Source organism: Manacus vitellinus, unplaced genomic scaffold (assembly GCF_001715985.3).
Source record: "Manacus vitellinus isolate BGI_N305 unplaced genomic scaffold, ASM171598v3 scaffold_90_pilon, whole genome shotgun sequence".
Classification (NCBI taxonomy): Eukaryota; Metazoa; Chordata; class Aves; order Passeriformes; family Pipridae; genus Manacus; species Manacus vitellinus.
The window spans coordinates 970,483-993,435 of NW_021940867.1; the positions used below are offsets into that span (position 1 = coordinate 970,483).

The window sequence follows — 22,953 nt, forward strand, 5'->3', positions numbered from 1 at the left end:
GTTCAATGGTCTAGCTCAGAGGGTGTTAGCTGATAACTGATACTCTACCTGGAAACCTGGAACAGCTGGAGTAATGATGTGGTCATACCAGGACTGCCCTGTTTAATGATTTTAAAGGACCTGGAGGAGGTGGTGGAATGCTTGCAGATGACATCAAACTGGGGAGACATCAGTCAATATGCTTAAGTACACAGCTGCCATCCAAAGGGACACAGATGGACAAACTTCAAGAAATTCATCAAGCACAAATTAAAAGACTTGCCTTTGAAAAGGAAAACTCCTTTCAGAAGGACAGACTACTTAAAAGGCCCTTTGGTGTCTCTAAACAGCAAGCTGAACAAGGGCCAGGAATGTGCCCTGGCAGCAAAGGCCAACAGCACCCTGGGATGCATTAACAGGTGGATCCAGAGAAGTGATCACCTTTTCAGCACTCACTGGCCTGCACCTAAAATATTGTGTCCAATTTTGGGCACTCCAGTTGAAAAAATAAATGACACTACTCTGAGTCAAGGGCAGAGCCCTGGAGCACTTGTCCAAGGAAGAGGAACAAGGCTTGTTCAGCATGTTTAAGGAGGTCATCAAGAAGACAGAGCCAGGCTCTTCACAGTGGTTCATGCTGGGACTAAGAGAGACAATGGTCATAAATTGAAAGCAGAGAGGATCTGGCTGGATGGAATGAGAAGCTTTCACACCATGAGGACAGTTAGGCAGCATTTGGAAAGGTGCTACCATCTCCATCCTTGGAGGTTTTTGATACCCAACTGGATAAAATCCTGAGTAACCTGGTTTGATATCACAGCTGACACTCCCTTGATAGGATAGTCCTTTGGACTAGACAAAATCCTGAAAGCCTTCCCAACTTGAATTATTCTACTACACTATATTTCTAAGCATTTTTCTTTCATCTTATCAAGAGCACCGAAAGAGGTACCTCCTTCTGAAGGCTGACAGGAATATAATCATAAATACGGGAACACAGCACTGTGACCATACATTGGTCTGATAAAAATGAGAAAGCCCCACCTTAGGTTTTCAGAGGAACAGGGAGAAAGTGGGACATTTTTAGCTGCATTTCTTATACTACTCCACACAAAGATAACTAAATTCCAAGACAGCAACAGTGAAGAGCTTTGAATACACATCATATACACTGTAGTCAAAGAATCCACACATCTAAATAAAAAAGCACTGAAATGCCACATCAGCAGTCTTTTGAAGACACAAATTCAGCTTATGAATAGTCTGGTATAAAACTGCTGTAATCTAGAACTCGAGTATACATTAAAATAATCAGAATTATAACATTTACCCTTCAAATGTGATGTCACTTGATTACCCAAACAAATATTGCACAATAAAGAAGATGAGAGGTCTGTATAAGATTATCCTCATAAGTGTCCTCATCCATCTTCAGTTGTTCTCTTATTTTTATCCAATCATTTTTTATTTTCAAAAGTTAAAGATAAGAAATAAGTTGAAAAGGAAAAAGAAGAAGATCATTTAGTACATATTCCTCTTACTACCACATATGCTTAGAAAGTTATTTGTCCAAGTAAAGAAATGAAAGGATAGAAAGACACTGGCCAACTTAAGAAATACTGGATCAAATTGATGGACTTATCAAGCTAATAATAAGATTCAATAAATGCTAAAGTATTAGTGGTTAAGGAACTCTGGGTTTATTTAAAGTTCTTTTACAGTTCTGGTTGTTCAAATTAATATTTGTGACCAAATATCTTGGTTTCTTCTACAGAGTTTCAGCTAATATATAAAAAAAAAGTAAAAGATTTTTTTATAGATAATCCTATAAAGGATTTGCTTAATGAAGAGATGGGCTCCAACATCTTAGGCCTTGTGAGAGATTTGCTTATGCAAGACTGGGTAAGGAATCAACTGCTAGCAAGAACTACTATTTCCTGTTTTGCAATGTTGAAATTTTAAATATATATATAAAATATTGGGCAGCAATGTACAATTCATCTTTATATTTACCTGTATCATTCTCGCACTAGAAACCTTCCTCTTCAAACCAGCTTGGTGTAATTCAGTTATTAACTGAAGGAATGGTCCAGGAAGAAATAGTTCTTTCTTTTGTTTCAATTACCAGCTGAATTAACAATTTAAATAACTTATTCTGCCACTTTCATATCTAGAATGAATTAATGGAAAGACAGAATGTCAGATTCTATTATTCCCAGGATTGGCTCCAAGTAAGGACATGAGCCAAGAGAGAAAAGCCCCTATAAAGAAAATTTTCCTTGAGAAATATGTAGAATGAGTTATTCATTTTCCTGCCAAATAGGAAAGATAAGAATATATATATATATATATATATATATAATGTTGCATCATGTTTGCCAGATCAGCTGGATATTTAATGAAAAAGAGTCAGGGCCTGATCCATTTCTCTTAGAAACAACTGGAAACTTTCTTTCCATCAGCTCCAGTGAGAGTTGGATTAGCCCCATCTGCATGTTTTCAGGCACAAAACCAATTTTCATTTCCTGACCTGTGTGTAATTCCATCGAGGATGCCGCTATTGCAGAGAGAGAACAACTTATCACAAGATTATAAAGATCCAACACCTTCTTAGTTACCATTGTGCACATATAGTAACTTTACCCTATTCATTAAATATTTCTGTCAAGATCTTCAGTGTTGCAGTGCATTAAACTAGAACAACAAAATACATTAATTGCTTCATTACAAAATTTGCATCTGTTGTATTTTCATGAACGTGTTATCAGACACACACATTCCTGCATGTATAAGCCCTCATCTCAGCTGCAAGACGTTTTTTAATGTACATGAATCACAAAGCAAGCCTTTACATCATTAAATCATAGAGTGGTTTGGGTTGGAAGGGACTTTAAAGACCATCTCATTACAAAACACCCCCCTGCCATGGGCAGGGACACCTTCCACTCGACCAGGTTGCTCAGAGCTCCATCCAACCTGGCCTTGGACACTTCCAGGGATGGGGCAGCCACAGCTTCTCTGGGCAACCTGTGCCAGGGCCTCACCACCCTCACAGGGAAAAATTTCTCCCTGATATCCAATCTAAACCCACTCTCTGTCAGTTTGAAGCCATTGCCCCTTGTCCTGTCACTACATGTTCTTGTAAATAGTATGTGACCACAAAGAATTAAACAGTCCTATTGTCTATAGGTCAGATCATTGCAGGTTTCTTGAATCAGTCCCTTAGAACTTGTCATTTTCAAAATGAATGTTTTAATTCATAAGGACTGCCTGTTTATGAATTTTCTACTTGACCTCAGACATGTTTGAACTCCTTTAGCTTTAAATTAATTATCTTCTGAAACAGTAGAACCCTAGGGTGTTATTGTTAGAGTAACTTCACACCAATCTTTTGTAAAGTGCTTTGAGCCCTCACAGGTTCTTTACCACTCTCCAAATAACCAATAAAATATTTATTAAAAGAGCCTGAACCACACAGGGTAGTGTAGGCTGAAATTTTGTTCTTTGCTTATTACACACTAAGCAGTATTTTGTATGAAAGCTGTGTTCTAGAACACAAACCCCATTGGGCAAGTAACACATTAGATGTGTCATATTTTCTGTTGCCAGTCTCATCAAGCTGATTTGGAATTTGCTGCCTGGGCAGAGTGACTCATATGTTTACTGGCCCTGACAGGTGCTGGGCATCTTCCACACTCATTAAAGTTAATGACTTCAACAGCAGACAGGGAAAACTATATGTTGAAGTAGGTTTCCTCTTAACAGATATTCCCAAGTTATCATTTAAGAGAGTATGTAAGTGGTGTCAATTTTCTTCTGCAATCACAAAACCAGCCCATAACCAAACCCCTTACTCTTCTCTGCAAAAATAACCCAATTAGCTTCACAGGAATTTCCTGTTGGAATAAGGCAAGGAAAAAAAATCCACCATACACAGAGCTTTGCACATAAAAGCTCAGTTTCTTGCCATAAAACCTGTCACATCCTCACCGGAACAGAGGAATTAACATACTGGAAACAAGCCAGTAATTTTATAGAAATATATGCCTTTAAGTAAGCTCTAAATCAGTATTCTCACAATGGCCACAGCTTTGGCACCATTTCTATCCCAACAAGCCACAGCTGCTGAATTGGAGACTTCTGACTTCATATTAGATAAGTAATGAGAAGTTTCATGCAGCAGTGCCAGACCCTGTCCTTTGATATTAACACAGCTACAGTTGTTGACCAGCCACATCAAAGAGATATGCCTTTAATTTACACTGGTTAGCTAAAAATATTCAGGAGACAACTTCACAGAGACTTCTCCCATGACATGAGACTGTCAACCAAGTTATGAAGAGATGGACACCTCACAGACATCTGTGTAGTCACACAAACCCAAGAAACGAGGAGGATTGAATCTTGAACTACAGAGACATCTCTACTTTGATGCCGGTCCAGCCAGTAGATCTGCACTGTTAATATGACAAAGTCCTGTACCTTGGCTTCCACCCAACCAGAAATACTGAGCCAGAGGCCTCACAGAAACCTGTGCCTTGCTATTAACCTGCCCTGCAAAGCTCCTGAGCTAATGGTCTGGCACAGATTATAAAACAAAGCCATTTGAAGTAGGAAAAAGAAAAGACTGAAACCTCTAAAAGGAGGGTTGAAGAATTACTGAAGTTTTAAATACTCATCACTTTTAATATCTAACTTTTGAAGGTCTTCCAGAGCAAAATGTAATGGTGCATCTCCACAGTTAATTAAACATAACTGTTCAGTTAAAGAACTGTCCTGTTTTCTCTTCAGCAGGTCTCACATGATAATTTCTTGCTCTTATAATACCATAAGACATTGAGGTACAAACATATGAGCAACTCATCTTCCAAACCCAAACTAATGTGCTGTTTGCTGGACAGAATTACAACAGAATTAGTAAGCAGCATGTTGACTGATAGAAAACTGTTCAGTTGTTTTTAGAATGTATTTCAGTAGTTTGGGGAACACTAATCCAAGATTTAGAAATTCAGCAATTTTTCCATCCACACTGGCACAGAAAGCAATTAAAGAAAAAAGTATTTCAGGAAAGCCTTTTTATTCTTGATATCTGAAAGGAGTTATTCCTGGTTTTATAGTGCATTGGTCCTTATTTTCCACACTTTTTTTTCCACTTTTTTTTTTGCTTGTTTTGTTTTTGTTTTACCTTAAATTAATTTCTAACTTATAATGCTGTGATTTCTGCATCTCAGGTAAGCAAGATAATTCTATTCTACAGCATCAGTCGCTGACTTGTGTCCAGTTTTCGCATACTTTAAAACAAAAAAAGCTGAACAGCAGCAACTGCTTTATCCAAATTTACAGCCTTTGGTCCCTCACATGGAAGGCCAAGAGAACTGCATATTGTGTAAGGGAAGACCTGTCCATAGTGCTGTGTGAGTCTCTGCTCATGCTGGGCAAGATCCAAAGCCCACTAGAATAACTGGGAATTTTTCATTGTCTTCTGTGGAGTTTGCTGGGGCATAACAAGTGAAAAGCAGTTTCACTGAAATGAAACGTTCCCCAGAAACACTTCACAATCCTGGTGGTGACCAGAAGAAAGGGATAGTGAAGTTCTTCCTTAAGCTGCAGGGCTAAATTTGTTGGACCAAACCTAAGGTATTCTCCAGTTCACATACTGGTTCTCAGTGTTTAAAAAAATTAAGCTGTTTTCTTCTACCTGGAAACAGAACATGGTATTGGAATGCTTTGGCTTTACTGGCACATGTGGTATGCAGGGAAAGAGCAGTGTTTAACCAAGCCTAATGGACCAAGTCTACAGAATTTGTGAATGCTTAGGAAATACACCTTTGTCAACAAGAGGAGATTGATAAAAAAGGGCCTGTTCTAAAAGGTTTGAAATAGCCACAAAAATCATAAACTCACTTCAATCTAAAAATAATCAACCAATTATTATTTTTTCCATCTGTCCTGGAAATGCTGTCAAAACTCCACAACTGTGTAACTGAGACATGACTAAAGACACCAGTGTCACCTATGCAAATAAAATCACTATAAGTCCAAAAAGTAGTGACATTCTAGGTCATTGCTGTAAGAATTCTTGCAGTGATTATCTTAGGAATCATTCACTACTCCACAGATTAGATCCTGAACCACCTGTCAACCTTATTTCTATGCAAATTGCTTTACTTTGCAGAGGCAGCAAAGCGATGACCTCAAAGCCTGCATGACACCAGACCACCAGCAACCAAATTACAAGGCTGTTTAAGAGCACCAAAAAGCACCTTTTGCAAACTATCAGACACAGACAAAAATATAATCACAACATAGAAAAACACAAATCCAACATAAATGAAAAGGGTAAGTTGCATCTTACCTCGTTTGGATTGTCTGTTGTGATGGTTTTATTTTTCAGCTTTTTCTGCAGCAGTTTGGTTTCATACTCTGGTCTGGGATGCTCCTGAAACAAACAAACAAACAAGCAAACATGTGATTATGATTAAGGGAAAAAACCCACAAAGTTATGGTCACTTATTCACAAGCCAAGCCATCCAGAGGATTCAACACTATGGCACCTTTTGGACTCAGGGGATCACTGCCTTAAGGTATCTGATACATTATAGGATGCAGGGGAAGAGCATTTAGGGATTGCACAGGACTTACTATGGAATGCTTGGAGGAGGAGCCAAAGGTGGAGAAGGGAGGGATTTAAGCCGCCTGGGGAAGAACAACTGTGAAAAAGGATAAGGGGATAAAAAGGGGTGGTCATATACAAACAGTTTGGTGGTTTGACCTACAGCACATGAAGGAAGTGCAGGTGTGAGGCTGAGGATCTAAGTGCTAGGGGAGATCATGCTGATCACCATCACAGAGTATTCTGAGTTAGAAGATACCCACAAGGATCATAGAGTCCAACTCAAACTCAAGGTGAATGGTCCCTTGCCATTGTTAGCACTCTGCTCTACCCACCAGAGCCCATCTCAGCTAGCAGATAGGTGAAGTGCCTGGGAATCAGGAAAGTGGAAGTTCCTAAGGATGAGACCACGGTGGAATTGGGTTATCAGAGGGACCAGGAGAATCCCAGCCAACTGCCAGAGAGATCACAGGGTCTGGGGGTCTCTGGGAGTGTGATGCACTAGGGTGGGGGGTGGTGTCTTCAAGGTCAAGAATAGGGTGGTTTGGTTGCTGGGGGGCCAGGGAGTCCCAGTCAGCTCTGGGGGAGCAGGATGTGTGTGTGAGTGAGCACCTGGACAGGGGATGTAGCATTGCGGGCTTGTACCTGAGTGCCAGAACCTGGGGAGGCTGGGGCCCAGGGGGAGCTGTTGGGCACAGTGAGTGACCCCAGCTGCTGGGGGGATCTGCACTGTACATTTGTGCATATGGACAAGAGGGCTTGGTCTTAACCTGTGCCAGTGGAAGTTTAGGTTGGATATTAGAAAGAAATTTTTTACAGAGAGAGTGATCAGACATTGGAATGGGCTGCCCAGGGAGGGGGTGGAGTCACTGTCCCTGGAGGTATTAAGATGAGACTGGATGGGGAACCATGGAGGGGTTGGATCAAGGGTTGGACTTGATGATCTCAGAGGTCTTTTCCAACCCAGTTGATTCTATGATATATATACACACATATATATATTCTCCCTAGCAGACCTCTGCAGTGAGGGAGAGGAGCAGGATAAGGCTGTTGTGCTGTGTTTTGTGCATGTCTGTGTGATCTGTGTGCTGTCCATGCATATGTGCACATATGTGCTGTGTGTATGTGCTCTGTGTACAAATGTCTACTGGGAATACATGGTTTGCTTCACTATAGGTGCAGCCCAGGGGTGTGGAGCTGTGGCTGCTTCACCTCTCTTGGGCTGCTGGATTTGGCCCAGTTTCCCTTATAAACAACCTTTCAAGGTTCCCTTTCAAAATATGATTTTCTTTTCTAAATTAGAGCATAAATTAAGCATGGTGGCAAATATTCACCAGGCTTTCAAAGAAAGCAGCTCATAAAAAGGACAAGTGTCATGTATCTCCTCATTCCCACCAAGTTCCGAATTCATTCAGAGCCTGGAATTTAGATTTGATACCTTCCACAAAAAAAGGCTATTCCTCTAGCATTGGTCATATTATCATCTTTACTATAATTAGAACATTTGCTTATCAGCCCTATCAAAAATGTTTGGCTTACTAACACTTTTTAATGAATCTGGTAGCCATGAAGAGATCAAAAGCCATTTTAAATAAAATTATTTAATCCTCATAAACAATACAATGGAGGCTACATGGAACTTTGGCAGTCTACCTGTAACATTTTAACTACTTCAGACACAACCTCCACCATTCTCTGATGCACACAAGAATATAAACACTGTGAGACCCCCCAACCTATTATTTATCTTGATCATGAGATTTTCCTGATGTATTAAAAAGGTATGTGACATACTATCATTTAAATCATAGAATGGTTTGGGTTGGAAGGGACATTAAAGATCTGCCCCCTGATGGGGGCAGGGACACCTTCCACTAGACCAGCTGTGATGTCCCCCCACTAAGGGGAAGGAGACACCTGAGATTCATAAATGCTCGTGGTGAACAGTCAGAGGGTCTGCAAACAATTAGAAAGTCTTAATAGTAAATTGCACAATTGGCATGGAAAATGGTATGTTAGTCCCTGAACTACTATACAAGCACACAGCAGTGGGTTTGGGATTAAGGGGTAAAATGAAAAGGAAGAGAGAAAAGAAGAATTCAAGAAATAATTAGAGAAAGAAAGAAAGAGTGAGTTAATTCAGCAGTCCTTGTTCCAACATCAATCCAGGTGATAAGATATCCAGGGATTCATCCAGGGGGATGCCACCGGGGTTTGGGGTGTGTACATTTTCATGGATAGGTTTCCCCACACTGAAGATGGGCTTCTCACTTTCTAAACAAATCAGTGTAAATGTTTAAAGATGCTGCAGTCAACACCTGTATCTTGATGTTTTGTAAGTTTTCCCCACCTTTTTGATCTGCATTATTTTTTATCACACTCCCTTAGCTACAGTACAGAGCTCAGATGCAAGAAACATCTTTAGACTTAAGAGATCTAATGGCACTATGGGAGCACCTGGAGATCTGAATTGGCTTTTTTTCCTTTTTTTCATCTTACTCTCTGGTAAGCACAGCATTCTGAGCCACCAGGGGCAACTTCCAGAGGTCAGAGCAACTTCTGAAAACTGACTTGAATGGAAAAAGGGTGAGCAGATAAATGCCAAGCAGAACATTGCAAACTTACTGTTTACAATTGACAGTTTTGCTTTGAGTGCATATTCTGTTCAATTTTGGGCAAGTTATGCTTAGTTTTCCTAGTTAGAGATGCCAATGTCCTTTTTAACTGCATTTCATACACCTACATCTGGATTGGATAATTAGTTGATCTGTCTTCTCTGAATCTGCCAAGTCATCTTACCCTTGATTGAACAGACCACAGAGCTTCCTGGAATGCAAGTTTCCATATATTCCTTTTATGTGTATTTTGCACAAAATATTTCTTTACAGTCCAGACTCAGAGATATTTGACCCATACATACATGGATGTGAAGGGACAATTCCACTCAGCTGTAAAAAGAGCATGATTCAGAATCAATTCTTTGTCTGAAAATGGGAAGAGTTCTACACTTAATAAGCTAGAAATAGTTATGATGACTTCAGAAGGCCAAATGTCCATGTAGGGATAAATATGAATCCCACGATGCTGGAAGTTTGCCAGTACAGCTGCCAGACACTTATTGAAAACCATGTGAGCCAAGGTACTTTGAGGCCAAATGAGTGCTCAGAGTAGAAAAACTGTAATTCCCATTCTGAAAACAAAAAGCCAAATCATGGAATTTTTACTCTGGCTAAACTCAGATTGACGTCAGCAGGAATTTTCCCTGAGAATGGTCTCCAGGATTTGCCTCAAACCTATACATGTGCACCCAGCATACATTGCAAATTCTGGCTGCAAGGGTAACGATCCAGTTTGATAAGAACATAAGATGTGAACTCCTCTCTCCTTAATTTCTTTTTGATTTAGGAAGAAAGTGATAACAGAATTTGACAAAGCATACGTGACAAATTCATTGGATTTGTAAGAAGAAAAGATAGAACCTTAGAAACTACTCCAGACTGACAGACCAAAGGAGTTACCATCAAAAAAAAAAAAAAAAGAACCCATATGCTTAAAGTCAAAAAAACAGTACAAATTCATTGAACAGCCTTATCCTAATATGCTGTGCACAAGCAGAGCAGCATATCAGTGCACACTGATAGGAAGAAAGGTTTCCAAAAGGAAAAATTGGAATGACCCAGCTGCTGCCCCAAAGCAAAATGGAAACTTGGAATGAACAGAACAGAGAGCCCAGCTGTTCTTTGCTGCAGAAGGGTTAATTTTTACAAATCAAGGACCAAACCCTTCTCTTTCTCATGATGATGATGACAGAGGTTGGTGGGGTGAAAAGTCCAAGGAAGAGTTTGTTATTCACACCAAGGATCTGTTCCGACTGTCCCTCTAAAGGGACACTTATCCAAAGAAAAATGGTTTTATATCTCAACACGGGGCTGCTGGTAGATGTCCCCAATCTTTTCAGTCCAGATCATTTGTATGATACATTTGATAAATGCAAAATTAAAACAAAAGCTTGAATAAGTCATTTAACAAGTTTAGGGATGTTAAAAGATAAAAGCCACTGAGCAAGTACACAGAACTTCAGCTACCAAAGGTATTCTAAAGCAACATAAAACTGAAGGAGTTAAAAGAAACTATGGGAATACATTTCCCAGACAGATAGATAGATCTTCACTCTCACTGAGCGAGAACAGTGGTAGTGCTTCAGGAGACTACCTGCAAAACTAAATTTTGAAATATGGTCTCAGATTTTTAAATGCCCTTAGGCTGGGATCAAACAACCAAATGATGTCATTTCAATGCCAGATGACATTTTGAGGGTAACTGCAGCAGAATACAGCATCATTTGGTTTTGTTCATTTTACAGTTCAAATTCAATCTATTTAAATACTCCTATACTGGTAAATGGAATTGTGTGAATCACACCATCACAGAATGGCCTGGGTTGGAAGAGACCTTAAGATTACCCAGTTCCAACCCCCCTGCCACAGCAAGGCACACCTTCCACCATCCCAGGTTGCTCAGAGCCCCATCCAACCTGGCCTTGGACACTTCCAGGGATGGGGCAGCCACAGCTTCTCTGGGCAACCTGTGCCAGGGCCTCCCCACCCTCACAGGGAACAATTTCTACCTAATATCTAATCTAAACCTACTCTGTAAAAGAAAGTAAATGAGAGCACATTGATATGTCAGCTAGAAGAGACATAGAAGAGCAAAATTAGAGTCCTAGGATGTTGGGGCAGACCTCTGGATCAGCTGTCTGGGAATGAAAAAATGTAATCATACATCTTTATCAACTTCTTGGTAAGCAAAACAATTATCACCTACTTTGGTTCTTACAGTCTACAACTTAAAACAGGTTTAAAGGGGGTTGTCACATGTAATTTTTCAGTGGAGCAACAGTTTCCCCTTAATAGTTTCCCCACAGACCTGAGGGACAACATCCGGTTTTCAGCATCCCCTTCCCAACTATCCTAATAAAATTCTCATCCTCTTAAACATAGGACTTAAGTAGAATGTTGAAATGAATTGGTTAGTATATCAGGGCTATCATGGGATCATTAAATAACTAGTGTTAATTGGAATTTAATGAAGGTGAGAGAAGATTCACTGGAAAGAGGGATGAAACCCAAGGAAAGGTAGTAAAAAAGCAGACAAGGAGTTCAAAAATATTTGGAAATGTGGACCTAACAGGAAAATTAGAGTAGGTATGGGAAAAATGTGAGATTATGCATCTGAGGAAAATAATCCAAAGTAAAGATGTTATTGGCATAAGAAACCAAAGGATGTAGAGAGGATGAAAGAGACAAGACAAAATATTGTAGCCACAAATTCCCCTTTTAACATTACTGACCATTTTTTCTCCAAGAGGGCTACACAGTTATTTTATTTTTTAAGCAAACAAAAATATCTTGTACTTCCAGGTTTAGTAGGTACTATTAAAACTTCAAAAAAAGGAGTCTACTCCTATAGTTTGCAAAGTGGAAGAAAAGGTGAAAACATCGAACTCCTCAGATCACAATGAATTTTGAAAGCATAGTACAGAACATCAATTTAAACCAGGATAGAGTTAGGAGAGAATGGGATGGATGTGTAAACCTATTTAGTGTCACAAGTCAGCTTACTATTTAATTCTGTCTTACCCAGTTTACCTTCCTTATTACTTTCTCTTAACTCAGCAGTAATCCACAGGGATCTTAAAGGAAGAATGAGACTTTGGGAACTATTTTGAAAAGAAAAAACAAACAAACAAACAAATAAAAACAACAACCAAAAAAAGCTAGTAAACATTTTACAGAGCACAGGATTTTAACTTGAAATTATATCTTACCAAAAATGTCCTTAATGAAGATAGACATCCAAGCTCCTCCTTGTTATAATGAAACTGTGACAACATGACTATTTGAGCAATAACAAGAGCAATGAGGGGAGACTCCTTGGTATTTCAGTTAGGGCAGATTTTCTGTCCATTTGACTTCCAAGTTCTGGTCCCTATTCTAAAATTTCATCATTTATAGTTGCATTTCTATTTCAGTTTATACAGCAAAATGACATAAAATCTCTTCCACCAAAAAAACTAAAGCAGGAATATCCTAAGTCCTAGAAATACAATTTCTGAAGATTCATGGGAAGGCAACAGTTTCTACTGCCCACATCATTAATCAGAGTCCCTCTGTACTTCTTCACCAGCTCCTTCCCAAGCAGAAGAGTGGGATTCTCCCACCTCCACCCCTGCTTTATCAATTGGCCATATCCCTTATCACACAACCTAAACTATAAACAAATGCACAACCTGTTTGATTGGCTTACACAATCACACATTTGTGGCAAGACATGTTGAGGGAATGAATTTCAGGAAGAATTTCTTCATGGAAAGGGTTATCTAGCATTGGAATGTGCTGCCAAGGGAGGTATTCAAGAAACAACTGGATGTGGCACTCAGTGCTCTGGTCTGGTTGACAAAGTGGGGATTGGTCACAGGTTGGACTCGATGACCTTGGATGTCTTTTCCAACCTTAATGATTCTGTGATTTTGTGAGTGTTTATGTATTTCCGAGGCTTTGTCTGTTGTCATGGTTCTGGTCTGAGTTTGGCTTTTTCCTTTTCCTCTGCTATTTATTTATCAGTTGCTCAATTGCTTTTCAACACAATTATCTGTTTTGTAGTTTGTACCCAATGCTACCTATTATTTTGTGGTTTTCAGATGTAAGAACACAAATGTTCTAAGTCTGTACAGTTGCCAGCTGCAAATATGCATGTAAGCCTTGGGGAGTCTGCTTTCTCAGACTGCCCTTGCCAAGATATTTACAAATAAAGGCACTAAATTAATCTCTCGTGTGACTCTTTTGAAGCAAAAGCTTTGGCCCAGTGTGCTTAAAGAAAGTAATTTACTGAAAACTTTATAGTCAAGAGTCCAGAAAAATTACACTGAAGGCATTTATTTCAATTTATTTCAATAATATTATTCTCACAAAGTACTTCTCAGCTCTTCAGTTTTTATGGCTGTTTTCCTCCGTACTTTGGTTCCATAACTTCACATCCTAAAGAAATTGATAATACATAACTTAAACCCATCTAGTCTTAAAACTGTTAAACCTCCAGAACTTCTTCCTTGTCCTTTTCTTGCTCTGTTAAGTAATCTTGTGCATTCCACTTCTGGTTCCTTCTGGCCTAACTCAATCAGACACGATTTTCCAATTTCCAATATTATTTTAAACACTTGTAATGAATTCACCACCAATGAAACCTGGTGCCAGTATCTCCCTACAGACAACTTTATCCTCATCTTCATGAATCTCAAGAATCTCATGGACGAAAGGCAAACAAAATCTGGTCTAACTTTTGTGAGTTTTGCCACAAAAAGTACCAAGAGCTGATAGAAGAGGACACAGACTGTGACATTTTGCTTAAGAGATCATGTGAAGAGATGCCCATTTTGAGCATTAGTCTTCAAAAACGAGCTGGATCAGCTGGAAAACATCCAGAAAGGAACAAGAATAAACAGACATATAGAAAATCCTTCCAATACCTGAAGGGAGCCTACAGATGGGAAGATGGGGAGAGACTATTTCCAAGGGCCTGGAGTGACAGGACAAGGGGCAATGGCTTCAAAGTGACAGAGAAGGTTTAGATTGGATATTAGGAAGAAGTTCTTCCCTGAAAGGGTGGGGAGGCACCACCTCAGGTTGCCCAGAGAAGCTGTGGCTGTCCCATCCCTGGAAGTGTTGAAGGCCAGGTGGGATGGGGCTCTGAGCAACCTGGGCTAGTGGAAGGTGTCCCTGCCCATGGCAGGGGGTTGGAACTGGATGATCTTTAAAGTCCCTTCCAACCCAAACCATTCTATGATTCCATGATTGTATGAAAATGTTTAGGAATTAAGACTGAAAGAGCAGAGGCTAGCTCATCTAAAAAAAAAGTGGGGTGACAGAGATATGATATTGTGTTGGTTTGTTGAAAAGAGGACAGAACTATTCCTTCTCTTTATCTTTAAAAGATGAAAAAAAAAGGAGAAAAAAATTAACATGTAACAAGGAGATCTAAAAAAACACTAGTAAAAGCTTATTAGCAATACAGATAGAAAAGCATTAGAATAGATTACCTAGGAAGGAATTGAAATCTCCAGTGCTGGATTTATTTAAGTACAAATAAGACAAACATCTCTCCATAATGATTTAAGTAGAGTTGATCCTACCACGCACAAGGGATGGCCCCTTAAGGTCCATTCCAGCCTTATTTTTATGATTCTACTTTCCTAATTCTTCAACTTGTGTTGAGATTTGTCTGGCACTCCTTCACTTGTCATAAACAAAGGATTCTTACTGATCCCACAGTTCCTATCCACAAACTTTCACTATGTCAGGCCTCTTCCTCACAGGACCTCAAAATCTATAGATTCTTTCACAGCATTTTACAGATATTAAGCTAAACCTTAGGATCTTGTACTGCAAGTTGAAATTCGGTAAAATCTAGTTGGTTCATCAACTACCCTGCAGAGCCAACAGATGACACTCCAGCCTCTCCTTTTGTACTGTAATTGGTATAGAATTTCTGCTCTCCCAGGGAGATTCCACATAGGACAAGCAGAAACTTCTGATGTGCTGATGCACTGAGCTTGTATCAGAACTCGCAGACTTGGAGGGTTATACTGTGAGCATCACCCATGTCATAACTGGAGAGAGAGTAGTGAAAAAGCTGAGAAACCAGGTGAAAAATAGAGGAAGTTGTAGTCAAGTGACCAGTGAAATTTTTGGGAATATTTGGGAGGTCTTCCATTCGTTAAAGGTGTTGCTGCATGATGGGATAGTGATGGAATAAGAGGAATACAGAAGCCTGCTCTCTGTTCTCAGGGTTATCTTTTCATTTTATCCAATTATTCTTATCTGGGGAATAGGTAAAAGTGGAATAATATTATCACCATCCTACATCATGAAGTTCATGATGTCAGCTTACTTTCCTTCTATGTTATTTGCACTCTACATCCTCTTTTTAGCTGAGCTCAAGTAGCAGGGCTGAAGGCTTGTTTGTGGTCTGTTGTTAAAAGAACTGTACTGGAACACCAAGAGAATAAATGGACTCAGAATCTCCCATCATATCAAGATAGGCCTGCAATTCACTTTCCAGGAACTGGAGCACATCTTATTGGGTTAATGAAGAGAGGCAAGGCACACTGAATTTTTCCAGACAGGTGGCTGGCTCACCACATGCCATAAAAGAATCTAATTGCTGCAGTTCTGAATTCCTGAATAAGACCCTGACCTTAGAGACACCTCAGCATATACTGCCAGGGGAAGGTCCAAAGTCTACCTGTTCTCATTATGATATTTATAGCTACTAACTGCACTCTCTTTAGTCAGAAATTAATCCTTTGGTGAGAAGCAGTTCAGCATTTAAACAGAGGCATTTCAACAGACCAATGCCCAAGAACAGAACTAAAAACAAAATCAGGGACACTATAAATACCAATAAGTAAGTATATCTCACTTTCCAGTCAATTCAGGCACAGCTAGAATCCCCATGGCTCATTGAAAAGCACTTTCTGAAGAAACCAGCCCCATTTATTCCTTTGAAACAGCTCTCTTCATGAGTACCTGGAGCTCAGGATGATGTATCTAAGGCATCACAGACACCACACAGACCTGGATGCAAATATTGCTTATGTGACCTGTGGCTATCATCATCCCAGAGAATTTTAGTTATACATAATGAAGCAACATCTATATGACAAAGTATTTATCCTGTGTCATTTTATTGCTGCACACTGCATACAGACATTGTCAGCAGAACATGACCTGCTGTGAACTTATAATCCTTTTCAACATTAATTATTAATATTAGAGTGCTGACTAGTAAGATATAGGTGATGATTTCTTAAATGACACTATGGTGGTAAAAACTGTAGCAACTACAGTCCTTTAGAAAAACACAGCTATGAACTGCACTGGACTACAAAACACTTATGAGAAAACTATGGATACATATATTCAAATATAGGATAATTTATACAGCAAATTAACACATGGATAGGAAACTTACTTCTTCCTCCTCTAGCCCAGTTAGATCCCAGAAGTAACTCAACCTCATCTGCAGCCGCTTCCATTGTTCAAGGAACATTGTAGCTTTAAAAAAAAAAAAAAAAAAAAACAAACCACAATTTTAGAAAGATAAATTCAATGTACTATGGTGGATGTTTGTGTTACTTATAAGCTCCAACTGATATTTGAATCCCATCATGCTGGACACTTTATAATTAAGCACCAAGAAACAGCCTCAGGCCCAGTCTTAAAGAAAGCACAAGTAAAGCATGTAAACAATAACTACTGTCTTTTACAAATAAAATAGAGGAAGATACAACATGGGTTGCCCAAAGCCACTGGTAAGTTCTTGTCAGAGAACGGAACTGAACCCACATCTGCTGTTACCACTCAAGACATCACCTCTTCTTATTCACCATGAAGTAGGTGTAGCTTGCCACTGAAATAATGAGGATACCCACTAATATGTAGAAAAATATCTTATTTTGCAGTATATTATAGTGGTACAGTTGAATGGCTTTGTCCTGCATGGACATGGTGATTTTTTTCTAAAGGCTGGTTCAGCCTCCTGCTTCTCCTTTTTATTAATATGAAAGAACAGATGTTTTACTGTTTTCTCATATTTACAGCCTCCTGACTTTCCTCTCACAATTCCTATTTCCTCCAGACAGCCCTTTGTCTCACTGCTCATGATTTATGGACTTACAGATTTATTAGAAATAGCACTTCTGACTCTTGACTTGCTGGCACCTATTTTCAGATAACGATATCAAAACTAAACCAGGACATGCCAACTAAAAACACCAACCATGCTGATAAAAGCTATACCTATAGACAACTGTGAGCACCATTTTCCACTGAATTATGTTTCACTTCACCTTTTCAGTTCGTGAAAAGGGTATTGTAAAAACAGTTTGATCACAACAGTATTTACATGACTTTGAAGAACTTTTAGGTGGCCCCACAAGACATACAACAATGGAGAGTTAGATCCAGCTTCCTTTGACTTTATCTACACTGTAAGATAACTCTGTGAAAACTTAGAACACTAGGAAAATAACCTGGATCTTACATGTCAGTCTATTCCAACAGTTAGCTGCAAATATTTTCTGCACAGATATCCTCCTATCATGTAAGAAATAAATATAATTTAAAGACAGGACTGAAAGCAAATCGAGACATAATGCAACTAAGCTCCTATCTGTGCTCCTTCCTTACAGAGGAGAGAACATATAAAAGCTGTATTTAGCATGGTATGAAAACTCAAGGTTTTTAGACATCCTAAATACAAAAACATTTGGTTAGTTTATAGGGTGCTATTACTCATTCCATTTTTTCCTTTTATACAAAAAGTCAGTTCCACATTTAGCTCTGTAAGAACTTCCTTGGCTTGATGCAGCACCTGTTCTGAAATCAGCAATTTTGCACTGACTTACACTAGCACAGAAACTAAACTGTAAGAGAGCAGGTTTAGATTAGAAATTAGGAAGAAATGCCTTACTGTGAGGGTGGTGAGGCCCTGGCACAGGTTGCCCAGAGAAGCTGTGGCTGCCCCATCCCTGGAATTGCCCAAGGCCGGGTTGGATGGGGCTCTGAGCAACCTGGGCTAGTGGAAGGTGTCCCCACCCATGGCAGGGGGTTGGAACTGGAGGATCATTAAGGTCCCTTCCAACTCAAACCATTCTGTGATTCTGTGAAACTGTCCCAATAAATGCCTCTGACAGCTGAAATCCATCATCCCAGAACACCAGTGACATTCAGCACAGTCAGCCAGGCGTTACTCTCTATTTTGTGAATATGGTCACTTGCAAGCAGGATTGCTGGAATCACAGAAACACTCTACAAGGTATCAGGATCAGCCAGTAAAAGCATGACTCCTTTTGAGATATTGACCATAGCAAGCCATCTACTCTTTAAAGGATGGGAGCAGACAAGCAGGATAAACAATTCTTGCGTCCAACACCACGGTGAAATGAAGGCAACCCAGACAACCACACAGCTCTTTTCAGTGTACAGCTGTAATCAGTGTGTGAATGAGCACTGCTTTCAACAGATTGAGATCTAAATACAACCAGTAGAGTCTTCTAGCAGTTAGGCACCAAAGTTTGGTGTAATCTAATACTTAGGAGGCAAGCTGGGCAGAGTTAGTAAAGGCTACTTTATTTCACTTTGCTGTTCTTTGTATGTGCCGGCTGTATTTTTGTGCACTGACAAGCTCAGTTATCATGGTCCCAAGAACAGACTTTTCCAATCTGTGGGAAACATTTTTTGGAGGCGGGCTACAGCTCAGAACAAATTTTGTTATTCTTGCATGCCTTTTTTAAAAGCAGTGCATATGGAACTTTTTGTCCTTTTCTGTTCCATAACAGATTCTACTAATTTGTCTTAGTGCAAGGATGTATCAACATTTTCCTTTGCACGATGCATTGCTAATACTACAATATAATTGCTCTGGATGAGGCTGTGTGGAAATGGTCATTTGTATGGATGTAAGTTTACAGGAGAGATTCTCTGTCAGGAAAATGCTATTTACCTATGAAAGAGTAAATGAATTGTCCTGCACACAGGTGCTGCCCAAACAGCTGCACTGAAACTTGGACAAGGCAGCGTAAGCTGTGACACTTTATCTGCCAGTCCACCCTGTAACTGGCAGCAATCTGAAATAGGAAAAGAAGTCATTGTGAGAGACTATAAATTCATCCTCTTTTTCCATTTCTCAGTTATAGTTCTCACATATTCCCTAATTTCTGCTCTAGGGTTTCCAGGAACTGGTAAATAGACTCTTCTTACCTCCATGACGTGTTCTGTCTGCAAGTTCCTTAAAAATTCTGTTGTCCTGACCCAACACCAAGCTACCAACCACTCCTTTCTAAAACAAGCTGTAAAATTTTAATAGGGTTGCAAAGCATAACACACTAATTGCTGAGGAGTGGCTATATTACAACAACATATTTGCTCCATTTTATATCAAGAATGAAAATTACTTTCGGGGAGCAATGGATAGGGAAATAAAAAAATCATTTTATAGTAGCAATAACACCTTTAACTTTCACAATAAAGAAGATCTAGAGTGTATAAGGGAATAACACCAGCAATAATTTATGCAAGTACAGTACACACACTTTTCAGGGCAGAGGTGAGGCCAGAAATAATAAGAATAACACTACAATACATTCATTTGTGTTCATGAAGTGTTTTGATATCCTCAGTGAGACAGGGATATTTGCCATTAAAGAAAACCAAGTTTGTTTAAATGGAATACTTTAAAACATATTATAATAAAATGAAAATAGTCCCATTGTTCTTCAAAGCCCATAAAGTTTTGATAAAATTATGTGACTAAGTTGTCCCACAAGGAAGTGCACTCTGTGCTTAAATTAAACCCTTTCAGCTGTCTGCACCATACCAATCCTCAAACACATTCTGGCCCCAAATGCAGAAGGTGTTAAAAGGACTTGAAATGTTGATAGAGGAGGAAGAAGAGAGAACAAAGAAGCGGCAAAGATTAGAAGTGCCATTAAAGGCACAATTTCCTCCATAGAGAAAATGGCCTCAAGCTGCACCAGGAGAGGTTCAGGTTGGACATGGGAAGAATTTCTTCACTGAAAGGGTGGGCAGGCATTGGAAGGGACTGCCCAGGGAGGTGACAGAGTCCCCATCCCCGGAGGTGTTCAGGAAATGAAGTGGACATGGCACTCAGCGCTCTGGTCTGGGCGACAAGATGGGCATCGGTCACAGGCTGGACTTGATCACCCTGGAGGTCTGTCCTAGCTAGAACAGCTGGAACCAGTTCATCACTGGATGGGTGTAACCCAAAACTATGTATTCTATAGCCTTCCATGCCATTTCCCAGAAACTGGTATCAGTAGACCATTTACACCATCTGCCCTCAGGCTATAAACTGGGTGTTAAGAGGCCTGTGAGATAGGAGTTGCTCTTGTCCTCATGCCCATTGAGGAACCCCCCGCCCTGAGGGAGGTACTGAGCATCCCTGCCTGAACGGGAGGATAGATAATCTTGGAGTCTTGGGACTTTTTAATGACTCGTGGGATCCAGAGGAAGACTGCAGATCACCGCTCTCAACCAGACTGCAATCACCACTCTTGACCAGACTGCACCAGCACTCTCACCAACAGGTTTTTCCCCTCTCCTTTTACTTTGGACTCAGGGAGCCCAAAGAACACCACTCTGTTCATGGCCCAGGGTGCTGGGTTATACATTTGGGGTTTGTGGGTTAAAACCAATTGTTTGTCCGTATAATCATACTTATTGTATTATTTTATTAAATTGTTATTCTGACTTATAATCTCTCTTTTGAGTCGGGTTCATTTCCCCTGCCTGTTTACCTTTAAACCAGCACAAGATCTTTTCCAGCCTTGATGATTCGATGATTCTAAACAAGGCAGTAAGGAAGAAAGGACATATTTTTCCTCCCTGAACTACCCAACTGCTCTCCATTTATTCCAAAGCTTGGTGCTGACAGCAGAAAGCCTTGTAATATTGCTTTCCCCAGCCTCAGCACAGACAGCCCCTCGCTGCCCTCCCGAGGATTGCTTCCTAAAGCATCGCAGTCAATCTAACAGCACTTTATTATTCTGTCCAGAGTCCAAAAATCAAGTGACACTGTTAACAAGCACAGCAATACTCACCCCAGAGAGCCATGAAGATGGAGAAGAACACTGTGGCAGGGTTGTCAAACAAGTGACTGGCTCGAGCAGTAGCACAAGCAGAGCTGAGGTTCCAGTAATCACAGAACTTGTCACACAGGGGGCACATGGTGAAGGCATTGCGTTGGTCACACATCTCTTTACTAGGAATGACAAGGGCACAAATTCCTCTGAGTGTTACAGCTCAGAAAACAGAGATGTACAGCAGTGATATCAAGCTATTTGCAAGATATGTGGCCTGCACTTGACAGAAGCTGTGTGTTTCTTCAAGGCTTATTGCCATGTTTGTTAATTTTTAAAATACTTATAGGAATCTTAGCAACAGAAAAACAATACAACACTCAACCAGACTGATCACTACCCTGCATTAGTGAATTAGGGAAGGTAGCATCACTGAAGACTGAGGTTACCACACTAAAAAAACCTCATTCAAACACAAAGTGGAATTTGCCATCTCTGAAGTCAGTTACATGATTTGATACAGATAAGATATAAGTTAATGAAGAACAGTGAAGTGGTCTTAGAGGAAATTCAGTGCCCTTGAGAAAACATACATTAATATGGGGGCACAAAAATGTAGGAAAAGAGACTTTTAAACAGATTTTAAAATCTTTACTGCAAGGTTGATTTTTTAATTCATGGTCTTATTTGCTACGTATGTGTTCAGTTTCTAAAAATCTTGAAAAAATCATTATTATTATTTCTTTAACAGGCCAAACCCTACTTGAAAGTGCTGACTATGCTTTCAGTTTTTTCCATAGGGCTTGGACTGTGAAAGATGTTCATACCTGCACAGACTCATTTAGGTGAACCAAGTAGTTCAAAGCTCAAGTGTTCTTGCCAGGATCATGAGCTAAGGAAAGACTTGCACCATTGCTTCAAGGATAGCTGGCATATCATGATTATGTTTATTCCTCTAGTGACCATCATTAAATAGCTTTTTATGTGAATTCAAATGAAAAAAAGTACTATTCAACTGTAGTATCAATATGTTTAACATTATATCATTTGAAATGCACACAGCTGTTTCCAGCTCTCCTGTTGTTACAGTAATGCTCTCTTCTATTTCAAAAGGCAGTAGAGGGTGCTGCAGATACATCTTAGCCATAAATCTCATTAAAATTGAAATGTTAGCACAAGCTTTCATGCAGTCAAGCACAGCCCATCAAGATTCATTGAGATCAAGCTAAGAAAACAGACCCTGACTCAGATGTGGTGCAGTTCATCATTTACCTATCAGTAATCCTGTCCTACTGCAGTGATTCACTTTAAAAGTTGTCAGTTCATTTAAGCAAATGCAGGAACCATCATGAGTGTGACCAGCAGTACTGGAAATGCAATATCCTGTCTCCACCAGAAGTCAGACACAGATAACAAAGAGGAAGTGTCCTTTTTATTTACACTGAAAGTAGACATTGACATCGCAGTGTCACCTTGGCAGTTTTGTGTAGTGTATCACCCTCAGGATACACAGCACAAAACTTAATATTTTTGTCCTAACTGTCTACATGGAGAATATTGTGGAGACCAAACACAGAGTCATAGAATGGTTTGGGTTGGAAGGGATCTAAAAGATCATCTAGTTCCAACCCCCTGCCATGGGGGGGACACCTTCCACTATCCCAGGTTGCTCAGAGCCCCATCCAACCTGGCCTTCAACACTTCC

At 39.8% G+C, this 22,953-nt stretch overlaps 1 protein-coding gene across 1 annotated transcript in view; it reads right to left on the reverse strand.

Annotated features, from left to right (window-relative positions):
* ANO2 (anoctamin 2) overlaps positions 1 to 22,953 on the reverse strand; it is a 123,212-nt gene that overhangs the window by 75,020 nt on the left and 25,239 nt on the right. The window contains exons 9-12 of the mRNA XM_029965192.1: positions 21,270 to 21,430; positions 16,622 to 16,704; positions 9,404 to 9,418; positions 6,335 to 6,415 (exon numbers count right to left, since the gene is read on the reverse strand). Coding sequence (XP_029821052.1) covers positions 6,335 to 6,415; positions 9,404 to 9,418; positions 16,622 to 16,704; positions 21,270 to 21,430 — 340 coding nt within the window. The remainder of the gene's footprint in view (positions 1 to 6,334; positions 6,416 to 9,403; positions 9,419 to 16,621; positions 16,705 to 21,269; positions 21,431 to 22,953) is intronic.